Source organism: Apodemus sylvaticus, chromosome 15 (genome assembly GCF_947179515.1).
Source record: "Apodemus sylvaticus chromosome 15, mApoSyl1.1, whole genome shotgun sequence".
In the NCBI taxonomy this organism is placed as follows: Eukaryota; Metazoa; Chordata; class Mammalia; order Rodentia; family Muridae; genus Apodemus; species Apodemus sylvaticus.
This window is the reverse complement of record NC_067486.1, coordinates 63,546,572-63,564,770: the sequence shown is the minus strand read 5'-3', so window position 1 is coordinate 63,564,770 and position 18,199 is coordinate 63,546,572. Positions and strand designations below refer to the sequence as shown.

General features: G+C 35.4%; 3 protein-coding genes across 21 annotated transcripts in view; 2 read left to right on the top strand and 1 right to left on the bottom strand.

Moving 5' to 3' along the window:
- Positions 1-18,199, bottom strand: part of Eaf2 (ELL associated factor 2) — a 1,192,577-nt gene that overhangs the window by 223,205 nt on the left and 951,173 nt on the right. Inside the window, exon 1 of one of the 5 annotated variants that reach the window (XM_052158381.1) lies at positions 426-611. The exons of 2 other annotated variants lie outside the window; for them this stretch is intronic. In XM_052158381.1, coding sequence (XP_052014341.1) covers positions 426-531 — 106 coding nt within the window. In that variant the 5' untranslated portion in view covers positions 532-611. Of the gene's footprint in view, positions 1-425; positions 612-18,199 lie in introns of those variants that run through there. 2 more of the 5 variants (XM_052158385.1, XM_052158387.1) reach the window with 2 other exon arrangements.
- Positions 1-18,199, top strand: part of Golgb1 (golgin B1) — a 247,039-nt gene that overhangs the window by 129,366 nt on the left and 99,474 nt on the right. The gene's annotated exons all lie outside the window — the stretch shown is intronic.
- Positions 1-18,199, top strand: part of Iqcb1 (IQ motif containing B1) — a 228,264-nt gene that overhangs the window by 186,326 nt on the left and 23,739 nt on the right. For 3 of the 10 annotated variants that reach the window (XM_052158373.1, XM_052158374.1, XM_052158364.1), the window contains exons 3-7: positions 3,753-3,865; positions 4,078-4,240; positions 6,621-6,750; positions 10,799-10,892; positions 14,280-14,379. In XM_052158373.1, coding sequence (XP_052014333.1) covers positions 3,766-3,865; positions 4,078-4,240; positions 6,621-6,750; positions 10,799-10,892; positions 14,280-14,379 — 587 coding nt within the window. In that variant the 5' untranslated portion in view covers positions 3,753-3,765. Of the gene's footprint in view, positions 1-738; positions 846-1,333; positions 1,408-3,747; positions 3,866-4,077; positions 4,241-6,620; positions 6,751-10,798; positions 10,893-14,279; positions 14,380-18,199 lie in introns of those variants that run through there. The other 7 variants (XM_052158367.1, XM_052158370.1, XM_052158365.1 and 4 more) reach the window with 6 other exon arrangements.

Sequence of the window (18,199 nt, the reverse complement as noted above, 5' to 3'; positions counted from 1 at the left end):
ACAAAATTAAGTGGGAACCCTCAGCAGCCAGAGTGAGGACCCGTGAAAATGGGGAAGAAATGTCCTCCTGGCCTCTAAACCGCACTTTTGCCCTGCATTCGGTCCTTTGTTCCATCTGTCTGTCCCCTTGCCCGACTCTGCATCTTCTGCTTGCCACACCAGTCTCCACGGCCACCCCTGCAGATCCTCCCACAAACCTTCCTCTCCTTCCTCTCTGAGACCCGTCCAGGGCTCTCCTGCCCCCGCGGGACGCCAGGTGCCTGCACAGAGGCTGACAGCTGGGTAGTGGTCACTCTGCCTCACGTCCGGTGTCCCTCGCGGGAGCAAAGAGCGCGGGGCAGAGTTTCAGGTTCCCGAGGAGTCTGTCTCCACACCGCCCTCCCATCCCAGGAGGAACCCGGGGTACCCCGGACGGCCGCACTCACAGCGCACGGTGTGGAAAGCACAGCGCGGCTGCTTCTCGAAACTTTCGCCTAGTTTGAGAACGCGCTCGCGACGGTCCAGGTAGGCGAGTCCCGCTGGTCCATTCATCCTTGTCCTCAGCCTCCCGCGCGGCCTTCACCGTCCCCGCCACAGCCTTCTGGAACAGCTGCACTGGCGGCGAGCCGGGGCGGGCTCCAGTCACCTCCAAACGCGTGGGCCCGCCCCTTGGAGCGCCCCGTGTCTTGATTGGCTGTCTGCAGACAGTTGCCCCGCCCCTCGCCTCGGGCCCCGCCCCGCCCGACCCCCATCCCTGCCCCTAGCCCCCTTCCCGCGTCGCGACGCACAGAGCTCGGCGGAGGCCGCCACGCTGAGGTACGCCGTGCGGTCGGGCCTGAGGTGGACGAACGCGGGGAAGAGATGAGGTAACAGACCTGAGATGGCGGCGGGGATGGATGGAGGCCCGAGGGGGCGGGGAACTAGGACGCCAGAAACCTAGGGAAGAACCGGCGGCGGAGCCTGGTAAAGGGAGCGTGGGCCTCCTCTGCGCGGGCCCGCAGGTTTGCTGTGGGAACGGACGCCTGAAGAGAGGTGGCGGCCGGGCCCGGGCCTGTGGCCTCCTGAGGCCTAGTTGCTCTGAGGCGGTTCTGGAACCCCAGCCGGCCCCTCAGGTGGAAACCTCTGGAAGCCGCGCAGTTAGCTTTGCGGGCCGTTTTTGTTTTTTGTTTTTTTTTTTTACTTTCTTATTTGTTTATTTGTTTATTTGTTTGTTTGTTTATATTAAACCATTAAATACACGGGCTTTTCCCGCCCGGTTAGGACCTGAGGAGGGGGCGTTTCCCGGGGAGACCAAGAAGCCTAGGATTCAGGGTAATTGACTGCTCTACATTTCTGACATTTGTCTCTGTCCTAGTGATTCCTGGAATTAGTGAAAGGCCCTCAAGGCCCTGGGACTCTTGATTCCTCAGAGATCAGTCTAGCAACAGGGTAAGAGCATTAGTTGATTGATAATTGTCTTTTTTTCATCCCAAAATTGTTGTGAATTGAAAGTGAAAATTGTTGTATTAGAAGCGGTTCAGAGTATATGATGAGTCTCTCCCTCAGGTGATTTTTTCAGGTTAATTGTGTGATGAGACTATGCTTTTACCACTTCTACCCTAAATAGATTTGTCAATTTATCTTTCCAGGTGGGTATGTGATTATTTTTTTGCCTTCTACCCTTTAAAGATACAAGGAAACTGTTCTTTGTAATATTTATGCATGAAGATTCTGAAGCCAGAATCTCTGGGCTTGTACTTCAGCTTCATACTCTCAATGTGATTCTGTGCAAGCAAATCAAACAAATGTGTTAAGCATTTGGGGAAATAATAATAGCTTATGTAAAACATAATGCCCTTTCCTTAGAATTGCTCAGATGGTTAAGTGAGTTAATACCTGTAAGCAAGTAAAACAATACAGGGAGATTTATAGATTATTATTTTGGGTTAGGCAATGCTTTCATATTTTTAGACTTATTGGTGAATGCCTTCTAAATTTTGAAGTCTAGGAACAAGGAATGGCTATTATGTTCACAAATGAAAACACGGATTTAGAGAAACCCAGGTGGTTGACTTTGTGGCCATCTAATGTCAAGTGATTTGTTCAGTGGCAGAAGTGAGTGGATATATACTTTCACATTGAGTTTTATTACCATAGTGTATAAAATAATTTGCAACCTGAATGGCCACCAGTGAAGGAGATGTTTAAATGTATTTTGATGAATTCTTAAAAACAACAGGTAGAATAATATAGACACTTTAAAGAGTAAGATAACATGCATTCTCTAGGAAAATTTTACATCTACATGAATAGTTTCAGTGAATTTGTCTATTAATGATTTATATTTTACTCAAGAAGAGGATCTCACTGTAGTTCTGGTTGTCTTGACACACACTATGTAGAGGTTGGTCTTGAACTCAAGACATCTGCCTCTGTTTCCCAAGTGTTGGGATTTAAAGCCTTGTGCCACTATTTCTAGCTAAGTTTTATTTTTCTTCACTGCACATTTGAGATGATTGTGGTAACTATTTTCATAATCCCATTGTAAGGATAAAATAATGCATAAGAACTCATTTAGCACTGTTCTTACCTCATAATAAATGTTACTTTTATTAATCAAAATATGTTTTATATTAATAATACTATTGAGGTTCAGATACTTAGGACATATATAGAAAAGTTTTAGTAAAAAAGTGAGGTGTGGATTTTTTAATTTTAGAATTGATGCACTATAAGTAATTTTAAATTTTGTTATAATTTCATAACATTTCTCAGATCTAATATGTTGGGATTTTCCAAACCATCTCTAGGTTCAGTGATTAGGTGGATGGATTCACAGGACTCAACACATATATTGAATTATTTGTAGCTGTAGTTTATAGTGAAGATATGTAAAGCAAAGGCAGTAAAGTGAAAAGATCGTGTAGGATACATCCACAAGAAACCAGGCACAGTCTTCCAAGATCCACTTCCAGTCAACTTATAGGATACACACAATTTCTTAAGGAAAACAGTTGGGACCACACCTGTCAAGTATTTTCTACTAGAGATGCCTATTAGTGACCAGAATTTTTACTGGTTTGTGTTGAAAGATTGGTTCTTGATGCCAAAACTAAGAACTATCAAGAGGTAAGGCCTAGTGGGAAGTAATTATATTATTGGGGTCACCATTCTCAAAAGAATTGATATAGTTTTTATAAGAGTTTAGATAGTCCTTAGAGAAGATTATTATAATAAGGCCTGCCCCCTCCTTAGTCTCTCTCAGGTATTGTATGCTATATGTCTTCTATTCGTCCTATCATACCATCTGTAATATGGGAAAGCCAATACAACTTTCACCAGAAGCCAGTGCCCTGACATAAGGCTCTTGAACTTGCAGAACCGTGAGCCAAATAAACCTCTTTGTAAAATGTCTAGGTATCTTATTAAGTATTGAAAATCAAACAAAGCATATATCAGAATTCTCGGAATCTAAAATGAAAGCATGTTTATTTACCACATCTATTATATTTATAACAGTTTTGGCACAGTGATCCAAGCTTATAAGAGAACAACAAAAATCCTTCTGAAATTCACATTCTAGATACTAGCCAACAGCCAACCGTGTAAAATGACATTTGTAGAAAAAGCTGTACTTAAGCCTGCCATATCAACTCTTTGTACAATCGGTTTCTCCTGTATAACGTCTATTCCTTGAATTGTTGCATAAAGAGAGTAACTGTGAAGCTGGTACAGTTTCTGATACTTAATATATTTGATCTTTATTTAAAAATTATTATTATGTTTAAGCATAGGTGGTAGAAAAAAATGAAGCCTGCAGGTACAGACCCAAGGATCTTGTCTTTAGCTGCTGAAGTTGCGAAAAGTCCTGAACAAAATGTCCCTGTTATATTATTGAAGTTAAAAGGTAAGAAAATACTTTTATAGTTAGGAAAGACATTGTGTAATACTGGTTGTGTCATGACACAGAGTTAGCATTCTATTTGTTTGGAGAAATCTTAACACTGTGGAAAAACATTTCCTTTTTTGCTATATTTTTAATGATAGCAACATATAAATATAAGTATCTCTTAGATGAGTTGAGCAAAAATAAATATGTCTTATTTTCTTTTTCCTTAGAAATAATAAACAACACCCCTTTGGGAAGCTCAGAGTTAAAGAAAGTCAAACAAGATATATATTGTTATGACCTCATTCAGTATTGTCTATTGGTCCTTAGTCAAGATTCTTCTCGAATCCAGGGTGGTTGGTCTACAATCTCCCAGCTTACACAGATATTAAGGTAAATTAAAGCAAATAGATTAGCTTGTTCTAATTTTCAATACTTTTTTTTATTTGTCATTCTATTAAGAATTGGAATCTCTGGACTGGAGAGATGGCTTAGCAGTTAAGAGCACTGATTGTTCTTCTAGAGGTCCTTCTAGAGGTCAAATTCCCAGCAACCACATGGTGGCTTACAACCATCTGTAACAGAATCTGATGCCCTCTTCTGGTGTGTCTGAAGACAGCGACAATGTACTCACATAAAATAAATAAATAATTCTTTAAAAAAAAAAAAAAAGAAAAAGAATTGGAATCTCCTATATGTTTTGGTTGTACTTTTCTTTCACACTGTATGCTATTGTTTGTATGCTATTGCACTTCAGGTGCAATTGATTGTCCTAAGATTTCTTTACACACGGTCATGTCATTTGTTTGCCACTTGAGTCCCAATTAGCTAGTGTATTCTTTTTTGACTTAGAAATATTTGAAGAAATGAATAAATTAAAGCTCTGTACTCAGAAAACTTACAGTAGAGATTGAGTAGTAGGTGACAGAATGACAGAAAATATAGTATAGAACTGTAGAAGAGGAAGTATAGAAACTTCATTTCATTTGCAGTGATATAGCTATTTAAACTGTATATTCATTAGGGAGCCCAAATCCTGTACATAAAATTTAGAAGCAGCATTTACTTTTCTATTGCCATGTTAAAAATAGTAAGATCAAAATGATTTTCTAAATGGTGATAAAGAGCTGGGCAGTGGTGGTACACGCCTTTAATCCCAGCACTTGGGAGGCAGATACAATCGGATTTCTGAGTTCAAGGCCAGCCTGGTCTACAGAGTGAGTTCCTGGACAGCCAGGGCTACACAGAGAAACCATGTCTCGAAAAAAAAAAAAAGAAAGAAAAGGAAAGAAAAAAGAAAGAAAAGAAAAGAAGAAAGAAAGAAAGAAAAAGTGATGAAGGATAAAGTGTTCTCAGTACCTGAGTTATTCTTTCTACTTGCATTTGATTTCATAAAATTTATTATTTTACTTTATGTGTATATGTCAGTGTCTGTATGTGGGTATGTGTACATGAGTACAGGTACCCATAGAGACCAGAAGAACACATGGATTCTGGATTTGAGCTTTGGTATTTTGTAAGTGTAGCAAGTGCTCTTAACTACTGAGCCATTTCTCCAGTCCCACCCCATTTGATTTTAAATGAACTATCCTCACGGGAGAGATATTTTTCATACTTACACTGTTCTGTCTTAGATCCTGACTTTCTAAACTGCTTAATACTATGTTATTACATAAAGCCCTAATACAAAGTATGCAGTTACAAAAAAGTTTCAATTTGTGTACTACTCTCTTATACTTTATTTTCAAGATTACTTCAATATTGATTAAACATAAGTAAATAAGTGCTTATATTTTTATTTTGATGATATATGCTAGCTTGTGACAATATTGATTATTTTATTAATGCTGCCTTTCATATAGATATGCTGAATAAGTTTAAGAACTAAAGAGAAAATAAAAACTTGATAGCAAGCATTAGCCAATGAGGTTTTTAACATGCTCAATTTGTAATTTGTCATTGTTTATCAGTGTGTACACATTTTGTTGAAAAGATTTAGATAATAGTGATTATTTATACTAATATCTACTTTTGGGTTGAAGACTCAAACTCATCTTTCTTCCTTGATTAAACTCACCCTAGGTAGTTTTAGCTATTAGATTCTAAATACATCAGTTAACAGAAATTAGCATGAATTAAACAGTCAAGGTATTCTTTGCTTTAGGGTGATAGTAGCCAATTCCCTGAAAACGTCTCTCATTTTTCTTGATTGCAAACCAAATGTCTTTCATGTTCTGTCATTCTCTTTTCTTCTCTCGCTCCCCATTGTCCTTCCTCCCTCCTTCCCTCCCTCCCTCTCTCCCTTCCCTTGCTATCTCTCTTTCCATTTTGTTTGGTTTGGTTTGGTTGGGTTTTTTTTTTGTTGGTTTTTTTTTTTGTTGTTGGTTTTTTGTTTTGTTTTTTTTTGAGACAGGGTCTCACTGTGTAAACTTGGCTGATCTGGAACTGATTATATAAACAAGGCTGGCCTTGAACTCACAGAGATCTTCCTGTATTTGCTTTCTAGGGTGTGGGATTAAAGGCCTAGGAATATCTTTCATTTCTTAAAGAGCCAGCATATTTGTTTTTAGGATTTGTGAACCCTGGAACAAAATGCAAACAAGGTCCATTTCACAGTTTAGTTCCTTGGGAAGCTAAAAATTTCTAGCAACTTTTTAATTGGCTTGTCAACAAAAGAATGACACTTCAGATTCTCATTAAGGCACAATGCCTATGGAAGTTTGAATATTCAAATGACATTTATTATTAACACAAAGTTGTACTCTTATTTCAGCCATTGCTGTGTGGGCTTAGAACCAGGAGAAGATGGAGAAGAATTTTACAAGGAGTTACTTCCATCAGCTGCCGAAAATTTTCTTATCCTGGGGAGACGACTGCAAACTTGTTTCATCAATGCAACTAAGGTGTGTGTTTAGTGTTGTATAGCCAAATAATTTTCATTACTTTTTTTTCTTCCTGAAACAAAGTTTCACTGTGTAGCCCAAGCTAGCTTCACATTCAGTGTATTGCTTTGCAGGTCTCAAGAGTCTTAGTTCTTTTGCCTCAGCCTCCTCAGCACTGGGATTACAAGGATGTACACCATGTCTAAGTTGTCCCCTGACATTTTTCAAATATGCTATATCTGGCTAAAAATACAAGTAGAGTAGTGAATTTAAATATCTTTAACTAAAAAGTATAACCAAGAACTTAATCTCCATATTAGAAAATTTGCAAATGTTAGCTAAAGAATACTGTATGATTTTTCAAGAGTTTGTCTTACCACTTAATTTGAGGAAACATGCATATATACTTATATCCATGGCATTACTTCTTTCCAGACTGTTATAGCTGTTTCAAGCTTTTAATTTCTGACACTTTGGGCTGGTTAGACCATAGCTTTTAGTTTTTAATTGACACATAAAGTTGCACATACTTTAAGGGAACCTTACCTTGATACCTTTATATTTTATGTAATTTTATATACAGAGAGAGAGGAGGGGAAGGGAAGGGGAGATCATGGAAAAAATGATTCTTTGCCTTAGCAAGCACCTATTTTAGATCTTCAGATTGAGGAGCTGTTGAGCAAAATCCAGGCTTTGTGTATAGAAATCAGTATTCTCGTATCCAAGAATGTTCTGCATCAAGTCTACTTTCTGTAAAGAAGTGCACATCAGTACATCAGACTTTGAAAATGTAATCTGTGACCACACCTTAGTACAGCAGTAAATGCCATACTATGTTTTGAATTTGTAATAAGGCCATTTCCTCAGCAAATCTTTGAAGACCTTGTGTTATACCACTCTTAAGTATTCAAGCCTGTTAGATCTATTTTCATATTTCATAGTGTAGGACACTATGTTTCTACTCTATGCTGTATAAGCAAAGAATGCTGCTTAATGAGAAATAATTAGGGATTTACTTAGCACTGTTGCTTATTAAGGTAGTCATGTCCTTTATCTGTTGGATAGTATTGGCAGCTTCTGCTTCCATTCTTGTAGATGACTAAATCAATCATATAACTAACTTATCAGTCTCCTATCTATGATGCCCATTCTTCCTCTAACAGCTTGACTTGACCTTAAGTGGTTATCTTCAAGATTGTCTCATTGTGCTCACAGTCAGGCCTTGAGTGTATTTGTGCTCAGTCCTCAGTCCTAACTCTGAGGGTAGGAATAGGACCAGAAGTTAAGAATTTCTTCATCTTCAATTCTTTTTCAGTTAGTTGCATTAAGCTAGCCTAGAATGGCACAGCAGAGAATTCAGATTCCAATTTGAATATCAAAAACATCTCATCTTCATTTATTGTGAACGACCATGCAGGTGATTAGAATCAAACCCAGGTCCCCTGAAAGAGCATCCAGTGATCTTAACCACTAAGCCATCTCTCCACCTCCTTAATTCCACTTTTACAATTTTTTTTATTATGTGTGGTAGCTAAAATCATTTATATGCAGTTATTACATTATTGGGCTTATTGTATTTATTTAAAAGGAATGAGATTAATATCAAAACATCTTACTCCTCTGTTTACTCTAGCACTATTTACAATAGTCAAAAATAGTAATAACCTAAATACCAGCAGTCAATGCATAAATAATGAAATAAAAAGGACAGATTTCTGTCATTTGCAACACTATAGAAGGAAGTGAAGGTCAGTAGGTGAAGTAGGCCAAGCCAGAAAATCATATACTGCATGAATTCAATGACATATAGAATATAAAACAAGCTAATCTCATAGAAGTTGAGTCTTGAAAACTGGTTGCCAGAGGCCAGGGATAATAGGAAAAGAAAGAAGAAAGAAAGTTTAACAATGGGTATTTTGTAAAATTTAGATAATTTAAGGTATTTTATGGCATATGGGATGATTATATGTAATAATGGTAAACTTTTACTTTAAAAAAGAGTAATTATATTTTGAATATTAAAGAAATTAACCAATAGTTGTCTCATTCTGACATTCATATAAATTCAATACCATTGAGAAAGCTGCAAGCTCATATAGTTTATAGCAACTCCTAACCAGCCATTAAGAGAATTATAAACTGGAAATGGCTCATGGTCTTAAGACTTGGGAAGTTGATTCAGTAGGACTGCTCAGTCTCAAGCCAGCCTGGGCTACTAAGTGAATTACCTGAAAATCAGCACAAGACAGGTATATTTACATATATGGAATAATCATAAATGTAATGTGTATAGGAAAGACTAGAACATGCCAACTGAGATAGATTTTTCCCCCATTTTTTTCCTTCCCTGTGTCTTTTCCTAGCATAGAGCTTCACTATGCAGCCCAAATAATGTTAAACTCATAATCTTCCTGCATCAGTCTTCTGACTGCTGGAATATAGATGTCCATCATTACACCTTGTTGAAAGGAGGCTTTTTGTGAGAAAATTATTTCTTGACCTTGAGTCAGGAATAAAATGCTTCTTGTTGAGAATAATGGTATATGTCTTTGATCCTAGCATTCTGTAGGCAAACTCAGGCAGATTTCTGGGAGTTTGAGCCCAGTCTGATATATTTAGTATTCCAGGTCAGTCAGGATTAGTTAGTGAAACCCTGTTTCAAAAATCAAAGCAAATAAACATGGTAGCTCACAATCTCCTATAATTGACACCCTCTTCTGGCCTCCTCAGGAAATGCTTAGATATATACATGCATGGAAAAACACTCATATATGTTAAAAACAAAACTAATGGAATTAAATGAGAAATTTAACAATTTGGACAATATGCTAGTTCAAATATAAGAAATATTGTTGGCAGAGGATTGAACTCAGAGATCATATATTCTACATCTGGAATTTTGGGGGCCATTAGTCTATGCTGACATTTTCATATTACCGGGGCTTAGAAGCTTTCAAGCAAATTTTTAAGAATTGATAGTTTGTGGGTAGTGTAAAATATGGCAGGACATATATTAGATGTTCTGGCCCAAGCTACATACTAGTTTTTTAAATCCACATCAGAAGACAAAAATACCTATTCAAGAACTTTGAAATGTTTTAATAGCAAATTTTGTTAACATTTTTCAGGGGTTATAAATTAATGATTGACAGCAACTAACAGGCTTTTAAAGTATAGTTTAGACATCTACAAATACAATCTCTTTCTTTGAGATTAACAACAAAAAGATATGATGTCCTTTCTCATTATATCTTTGGATGAAATTAGAAAAGCAGTTTGCTAGACTAAAGAATCATAGTTTAATGTGACATGTTTTCTGTTTGGTGGTTTTGTAGGGGAAGTCAAGTTATTTAATGTGTGTTTTGTTTGTTTGCTTGCATTACTTTAACTGTTGGTATCAATTTTATGGTGCAGTAGAAACATTCAGGATCTGGATAGGTTTATACAACTTTAAAGTTATATAGTCAGTAAATGACAGGCATAGCCAATGGGAATCTCTTTTGGCTCCTATTGTGGCACTATTACCACCTTTTCACAAGATTAGTTTCAGAAAAAAAAAATAGTTTCTCTGCTCTCATAAAGTATTAGAGTGGAAACCTAGAACTGAAAGTCCTATTAATAATGCCTTATATGCTTACATTTTCATATTACCGGGGCTTTTAACCTTGGCTATATAATGAAGTCACTGACCTGACTGTGAAAATATAGGTGTCTGGACTTTAGCTTTGGAAATTGAGATTCTGTATATTTGGATATGTGCAGAGGAGTGGTTTAAAAGTTCCACAATGCATTCTGATGCATTCTGATACACTAGCATTAAGTTCTAGTGTATCCATCTGTAATTCTTAAGCTACTTACTTTGTTTTTGTTTTGTCTGGGTAATTACTATGAACTAAGAGAGTTCATATACTAACACAGGTTGCACAAATGAAGAAACAAAGCACAGAAATTCAGGTACTTTATAAATAGTTATGTAATTTGGAAATCAAGTCTGCTGACTACTCTAGAGAAGTCTTTTCTTAAGAAAAGTTGATTATAAAAGTAAATTGTTTCTGTCTTTTGCATTAAGGGTGAAGAGCAAGATAAATTACTACATTTTTTCCAAATTGTGACTGATTCTCTCTTCTGGCTATTGGGAGGTCATATTCAACTCATACAGAATGGTAAGAAAGAAGTACTGCTTAATATGACTAATATCATGCAGCACTTGCTTTATAAATGCCCAATTAAAGGAACTGTTTCTGAAATATAACTTCTATGTTTAGAAAATCTGAGAGGTAGATTGATTTAAATTTGAACTGCTTAGGAAAGTAGTATTTTTAAATTACAATTAGTTTTATAAATTTAGCTTTAGATTTCTAGAGAAATCCTCATGTATGAGTAAATAGCATTTCACACATATTCTGAAAGGACAGGCTGTTATAAAATTTTGCCAAACTTTAAAGTTATTTTATTGGATATTGTTTTACACTGAAAATTATAAATATGTATTAGTTTTGTTTCATAAGGCTAAAATCGTGCTCTTTTATGATAATCAGTGCATAATTCTTACTCTTTAAAAAAATTTTCAAATTACATAAATGCTATACCATGGGGTGTTTTCCAGGTATTAACACTTAAATCTTTAATTCTACATCCTTTCAGAATCATTCATGCATGTGAAGAGTTACATAATTCTTTAAATATAAAAAAGCCCATTTCTAGGGATTGTAATCCATACCATTTACCACTTTGTAAAGGCCAATACTACTTTGATATTAGTGTAACTAGTACTTTTGATAGTTGTAGCCATTTACATAAGTGAGTGATGAAATACTTTTAAAGTATTATCTTTTTCCTATAATATATATCAACCACTGTTACAAATTCCCAATTTAAAGATGGTTTAACCAAAAAAATAAAATACTTAGACTTGATATAAAGGCATATAAAGGAGAAAGAGGATACTTACATAATTTTTTAAAATGCAATATTCTATTTTGAAAAGAACTATAATAAAATGATAGTATGTATATCTAGAATTAATATGAAACCATAATGTAGATATAAAATTTTGTTAAGTGTTTATAAAATTACTGAGAAAAAACCCTAATGTATATATTGAAATATTTTTAATAATATTTTCCATATAAAATGTTTCATACCTATGAAGAAATGTACTGACCTGTGGGCCTGGGATAGGAAGTGTATACAAATGAACTTGAAGTGTCTTAAACACCAGATGTAAAGGAAGCAATTAAACTTTATCAGTATTAAAAGGACTCAGAAGCCAACATATAGAGGCTTCTACTGGGACTGGTGAACGGCCTCAACAGATAAGGATAGGATTTTTTATTTTAGTTTAAAAGGCTTTTACTAGCCAGATAAAGAAAAGTTGAGCTATAAGTTTAATACACCACCTCAAAGTTGTGCAGTAAGTTTAACACACCAAATGTTGCTGTTGAATCCTGACAGAGAATACATTATTTTTGAACAAAAATGAACCTAAATCTAGCTTTTATTCTACCATATACATGAATGAAATTTTTCTCTATGTGAAAGGATTCCATAAATTAATGAAGGCATGAAAGAGTAGCATCTGTTTTGCAATCTCTCATGAATAAGCAGATGTAGGAATTAGCTACCCCTGCCTGTCAACATCTTTAAAAAGAGACAGCTAAACACTCCCAATGAATGCATTATTATAATATCACAGATAAAATGCAGAACCAAAATTTCAAGCCTCCATCATTTCAGTCCTCTAATGCCAACTACCAAATTAGAGGAAATCAAAGAAACAAATACACTCCAGGAATACAATGAGAGAATTAAACCTGCAGAATCTAGAGGACAATTTACATGGTTTTATTTTCTGAATAAATTACAAAGAAAATAAAAATGGAAGAATAATTGATTTTTTTTAAAATTTGAAAGATAACTATGTTGCATGGATCTTACGAGAATCCTAATTGAAACAAATTTTAAAATTCACAAAACACTTACAGGTTGGAATATCTTTCTGGCTTCTGGATGAAATTAAGAGATACTTTTCATTAAGGGACATAGTGGTTATGCTTTTTTTGTTTATCAGTCTTGTTTTCAGGCTAGGTTGTAATATTTATGGATAAATAATCTAATGGCCTAGATTTGTTTCAGCCTACAATGAAAGCAGATGAGAGTGTAAATAAAACACGTTTGGCCATGAAATTGATAGTTAAAATTTATTGACTTGCTCATGGAGATTCATTACATTATCCTGTCTGTTTTTAAGTATCTTTAAATTTTCTATTACAAAAAAAAAATTAAACAAATTGATATGTCCTTTTCCAACAGAGAAAAGGGATAATTTATGAACTACATGCCATATGATTTTAGTAAATTTCTGGTTATTTCTAGAGTCATTCGTAGAATATGACACAAATAGAAAATACACTTATTCTAATTACAGGGATTTAAGAAACAATGTAAAATATAACTGTTTTTCCATGCTGTTATAAAATGATATGTAATGAATAATTGGGCTATAAGAATAAATGAAGAACAGGCGTTGATGTGCGAAAGAGCAAATAGAAAGTTACAGTAGTATTCCATGGACATGCTTATAACATATCTGACCTTATTTTTAATTAATCTTGTCACTCAACTGATGTAAGGAACAGAAACTGACATTTATTGGAAACATAATTTTTTTCTAGAACATTATGCCTTAGCCTGTTAAGAGAGTTATTTCTAATTTCACAGATGATGAAATGAAGATTATGGGAGGTTGTCTTAAGTTAGGGTTACTATTGTTGTGGTGAAATACCATGACCAAAAACTACATGAGGAGGAAAGAGTTTATTTGGTTTACATTTCCATATCAGTGTTCATCATTGAAGGAAGTAAGGGCAGGAGCCTGGGGTCAGGAGCCAGTACAGAGGTCATGGAGGTCATGGTGCTGCTTACTGGCTTGCTCCACTTGACTTAACTCAGCTTGCTTTCTTATAGAAGCTAAAACCACCAGCCCAGGAGTGACCTCACCAATGATGGACTAAGCCATCCCACATCAATTACTATTTTTCAAAATGCCCCCACAACTCGATCCTGTGGAGGCATTTTCTCAATTGAGGATTCTTCTTCTCTGACTAGTCTAGCTTGTGTCAAGTTGACACAAAGCTGGTCAGGACAGAGGTTAAGCAACTTATGTAGGTATTGAACACCAAGTTTTCGTAACTGGCTAATGGAGCCTAAAAATTATAAACCTAGGAAAAATTTTTAGTTAGTGAAACTCATTGGTGCAAAAAAGATTCAGATTTAGGAGATGTTATCTTCAATTTAAAAGAAGTAATAATACAATTTTTGCTTGGTATTTGTAGATGACCCATTTGACTATAACTAACTTCATAAAAATGGAATGACTCTTACTTATGGCCATTTAAAACTGCCTGCATCTATAAAAATCTTCATTATAGGGCATTCAATGCCAGAAGTTTAGCAGAAATGATCACACTTTCATTGGATTTAAAAAAGACAAATTATTACTTAGGTTATTATAAAATCTTTAACATTTCTTTTTCTCTCTATTCTTCTAGTACTGCAGAGTGATCATTTCTTACACTTACTGCAAACTGACAATGTTCAAATAGGAGCTACAGTCATGACTCTGCTACAGAATATACTACAAATCAACAGGTGACTTAATTCATACAATTTTTATTCAGAAGCATTACTAATTTTATTATAGTTTGTCAAAATCTACTACATATGACTTATACATGAAATTTAAGTTCTCTTATGATTGACATTTAGTAAAAGATAATATAAAATACTATAAAAGATTAGAAATTTGTTATCAAATTATAATCTAAAAACCAAAGAAAATTTCAGGCTTAGAAAGAGAATTGGTGTGACCCCTAAAGAAAAATATTGGAATCACAGTAAAAAAGCTTACTCACATATTTAATAAGCAGCAAACTAAATATCATAATATATGCTAAAAAAATAGTATAAAAGAAGTAATAGGTACTTCTTGGGAACCAAACAGTAACAATGTAATTAGTGGAATTACTCAGTAATTCACTGGAACATGGATTTATTCATCATCTACCATGGGCCAAAATTACTGTGTTTCTCCTAGTGTTTACAGTGTTTATTCAGATATACTCTTGTCTCCAATGAGTGACTGTTGAGTATGGAGACAGAAATCATTAAATTTTAGTATATTTACAAAGTTGATGTTATACGTATGTGGTAAGAATTGTGTTCTAACCAAACTAAGTGAAGATGTATCCTGGAAAAGTTAAAACCCAAGATGAAACTTTGAAGATAAGATGTCCAGGGAGGATGAAGAGAAAGCAGTATTTCTAGTCAGAGGTGAGTGCATAAGCAAAAGTGAGACAAGAAAGAAGCATTATTCTGAGGGTGAAAAGTAGAGAAGATTTATCCTGCTAGGATTTAAAGTTCAGTATCAGTTATGGCCAGCACATTTTGAAGAGGCTTACATTATGAAAAATTGATAAATGTTAAAAAACATATAGGCAAAAACAATTGAAGATTTTTTAAAGTAGATGAATATGGTTCAGTTACATTTCACTATTATTACTCTGGTTACTAATGGAGAGAAGATGAGAACAAAACTCGATAAAGTAGACAATTGGAAGACTGAGGTTTCTAAGGGTGAGACACTTGCCTTGGATGTTAAATATCCTAAGTTTGTTGCCCAATGGGAGGGGAGGGGAATGAGGAAGAAACTATAGCAATTCAAGTAAACTAATTAGAATCTTGGCATGGTAATAGGGAATAATTTTTTTTAATTTAAAATCATCAGACCTTTATTTTCTACTTTAGATTAAAATAGAATTATGAAGATGAATTTACTGGACCATTAAGGGAAAATAAAAAGACAAATTATGAAGGATCAATTCTCAATAAACTGAAAATGACTCAGTGTATGAATGAAAGCCAGGAGTGGGGTCGGGAAGAGTAAGTAAGGTTAGGGTAGTTAACTTTTTGTCATTGTAACAAACTACCTGAGATAACAGATTTATACAAAGAAAAGATTACTTTGGCTCGGGATTTTTGAGCCCCCAGTACATGACTATTTGTCCTCTTGGTTTGAGCCTGTAGAGAGGCAGCGTATCACAGTGAGAACAGGTAGCAGGGCAAAGCTACTCAATAGCCATGAAGTAACAAACAGAGAGAAAGGAACATTCCCCTAATGATCTCCAGGCCTCCCACTAACATTCCAGTCCTTAAATGTTCAGACAGTTCCCAATAGCTCCTTCCTTGAGACTGAGCTTTTCCCACATGAGCCTTGGGAGTACATTCGAGATCCAAACTATACAAAAAGCTTCAGAGCTGCTCTGAATTATTAGTACTAAGTTTTTAGGATGTGGTATAGCAGGAAAGTTTGAGTTTAAGAAATAAATAAATAAATAAATAAATAAATAAAATATAAAAACAAAACCAACAAAAATAAAAGAAATAAAGCTGAGAGTCTAGAGAAAGTGAGATGTCTAAAATTCATAAGGCAGAATGCTAGGGAAGAGAATTATATTAGAGACCTACAGAGGGGATGCAGTAGAGTACCAATCAACATATATGTGTGTGTGTGTGTGTGTGTGTGTGTATATATATATATATATATATATATATATATATACCCATTTCTTTTAAATACATGGGAACATTTTTAAAAGGCATATCCAGTGCCTTTAATTTTCAACAAACTTAAGATTTAAATAACAAAATGTTGTCTATAAATGCAGTGAGTTTGGACATGAGTGATCAGCAGATCTCTGTAAAGTACCCAAATAATGTAATAAATAGTACACATCAGTAACATGCAAGTTATAGAAGACATAGAAAGAAAGTTGGAAATTATTTTTAAATAAACAGATCGTACAAATAACATGAGAATTTCTGAGGTACATCTTAATTCAAACAAAACTTAGGAGAAATTTTTTATTTCATATATATATGTGAATATATATATATATATCTCAAATCTTGACGTTAATTCTGCTATAAGTATCTAGGAAAGGAAGGAAAAACTAAACTCTAAGCCAAAAAAGGAAAATAATAAGCATGAAATCAATATTAATAAGGTCAATGGAAACAATAGAAAAATTAAGAAACTATAAGTTAAATTTGAGAAGTGGAATGAAATGAATCTACAGCAAAAGTCATTAGGAAAGTATTAGAGCTGTCAGCAAGTTATTAAAAATTTAGAGGAATAGTATCATTTACTGTCATTTAAAAATTACAAAGGTGTAATATTGACAACTTTATAGTATAAACTTAACAAGTTAGATGATATAGACAAGTTCTGTTTTAAACACTGCATTTTTTCAATTTGTTTTTCATACAATACTAAATGAAAAGAGAAGTAGAAAGGAAAGGAACATGACTGTTCCTAGGTATGGTGGAGGAGAAGGTTTATTGTAGATATATGGGAGAGCATAGCCAGAGGCAGGGATATCTGGAAGAGCCCAGAGCTGACATGACTTTCAAGCCATGTGAGGAAGGGGAAGGGGAGGGAGAGGGAGAGAAGAGAACCAGGTACAGCAGCCAGGAGGCCTAAAGAGTAGACAAAAGGGCCAGGTGGGATTATACAGGAAAGGGCAGCAAGCCCCTAGGTTGGAGACATTTGGGGTAGGGGATGGGGTATATGGGGTATGCCAACCAAGAAGGCCCTGTAACAGGTATCTACTGAGGAATGCAGAGAGAACCTAGCAGCCAGCATCTGCTGTGTTACATAGGCACCTCTGCTCTCTCTCTCTCTCTCTCTCTCTCTCTCTCTCTCTCTCTCTCTCTCTCTCTCTCTCTTTCTCTCTCTTTCTCTTCCTCCCTCCCTCCCTCCCTCCCTCTCTTCTTCCCTCCCTCCCTCCTTCTCTCTCTCTCTCTCTCCCCCGCCCCCCACCTGGCTGACTTGGTCAAGATTTTTTGCCTTTTCTACTTTCTCTCACGTCCTCCCTACCTCTCCCTAGAACCTAGCAAACTTTATGTTCTTTTTCTCTGTCTTTAAAAAGAAAAAAAACAAGAAGCACAAAACCCCACTAAAACACAGAAATTATTATAAAAACAAGCAAAAGTCCAGTAAAACAAAAGCCTAAACAAAACAGCAAAAGAAAACCTTCATAATAGCAATGCAAAATGATAGTCAAAAAATGCCAAAGGAAATAAGTTGTTTATAAATTAACCACAGATATGTCATTTAATTGTTGAATCTTATAGCAGTCTTGTGATTTGTCACCTCAAAGGTTTTGAAGCACTTGTTTAATCTTACAGTTTTTTTAATATTAAATTTTATAACAAGTTTCTCTCTGAGAGGAAAGGGACCTTCATTTACTTTGTATTCTCTGTTGGACCTAATATGGTCCCTTGCCCACAGTAGGAAAGCTGAAATGTTAGTTGACTTAACGTGTTAGAGTCTAAATTCTTAGAACCAAGTTATATGCTTTAAAAAGTGGCTATGTTCATGGGTTAGGTCACAAATAGGGATTTAAGTTTT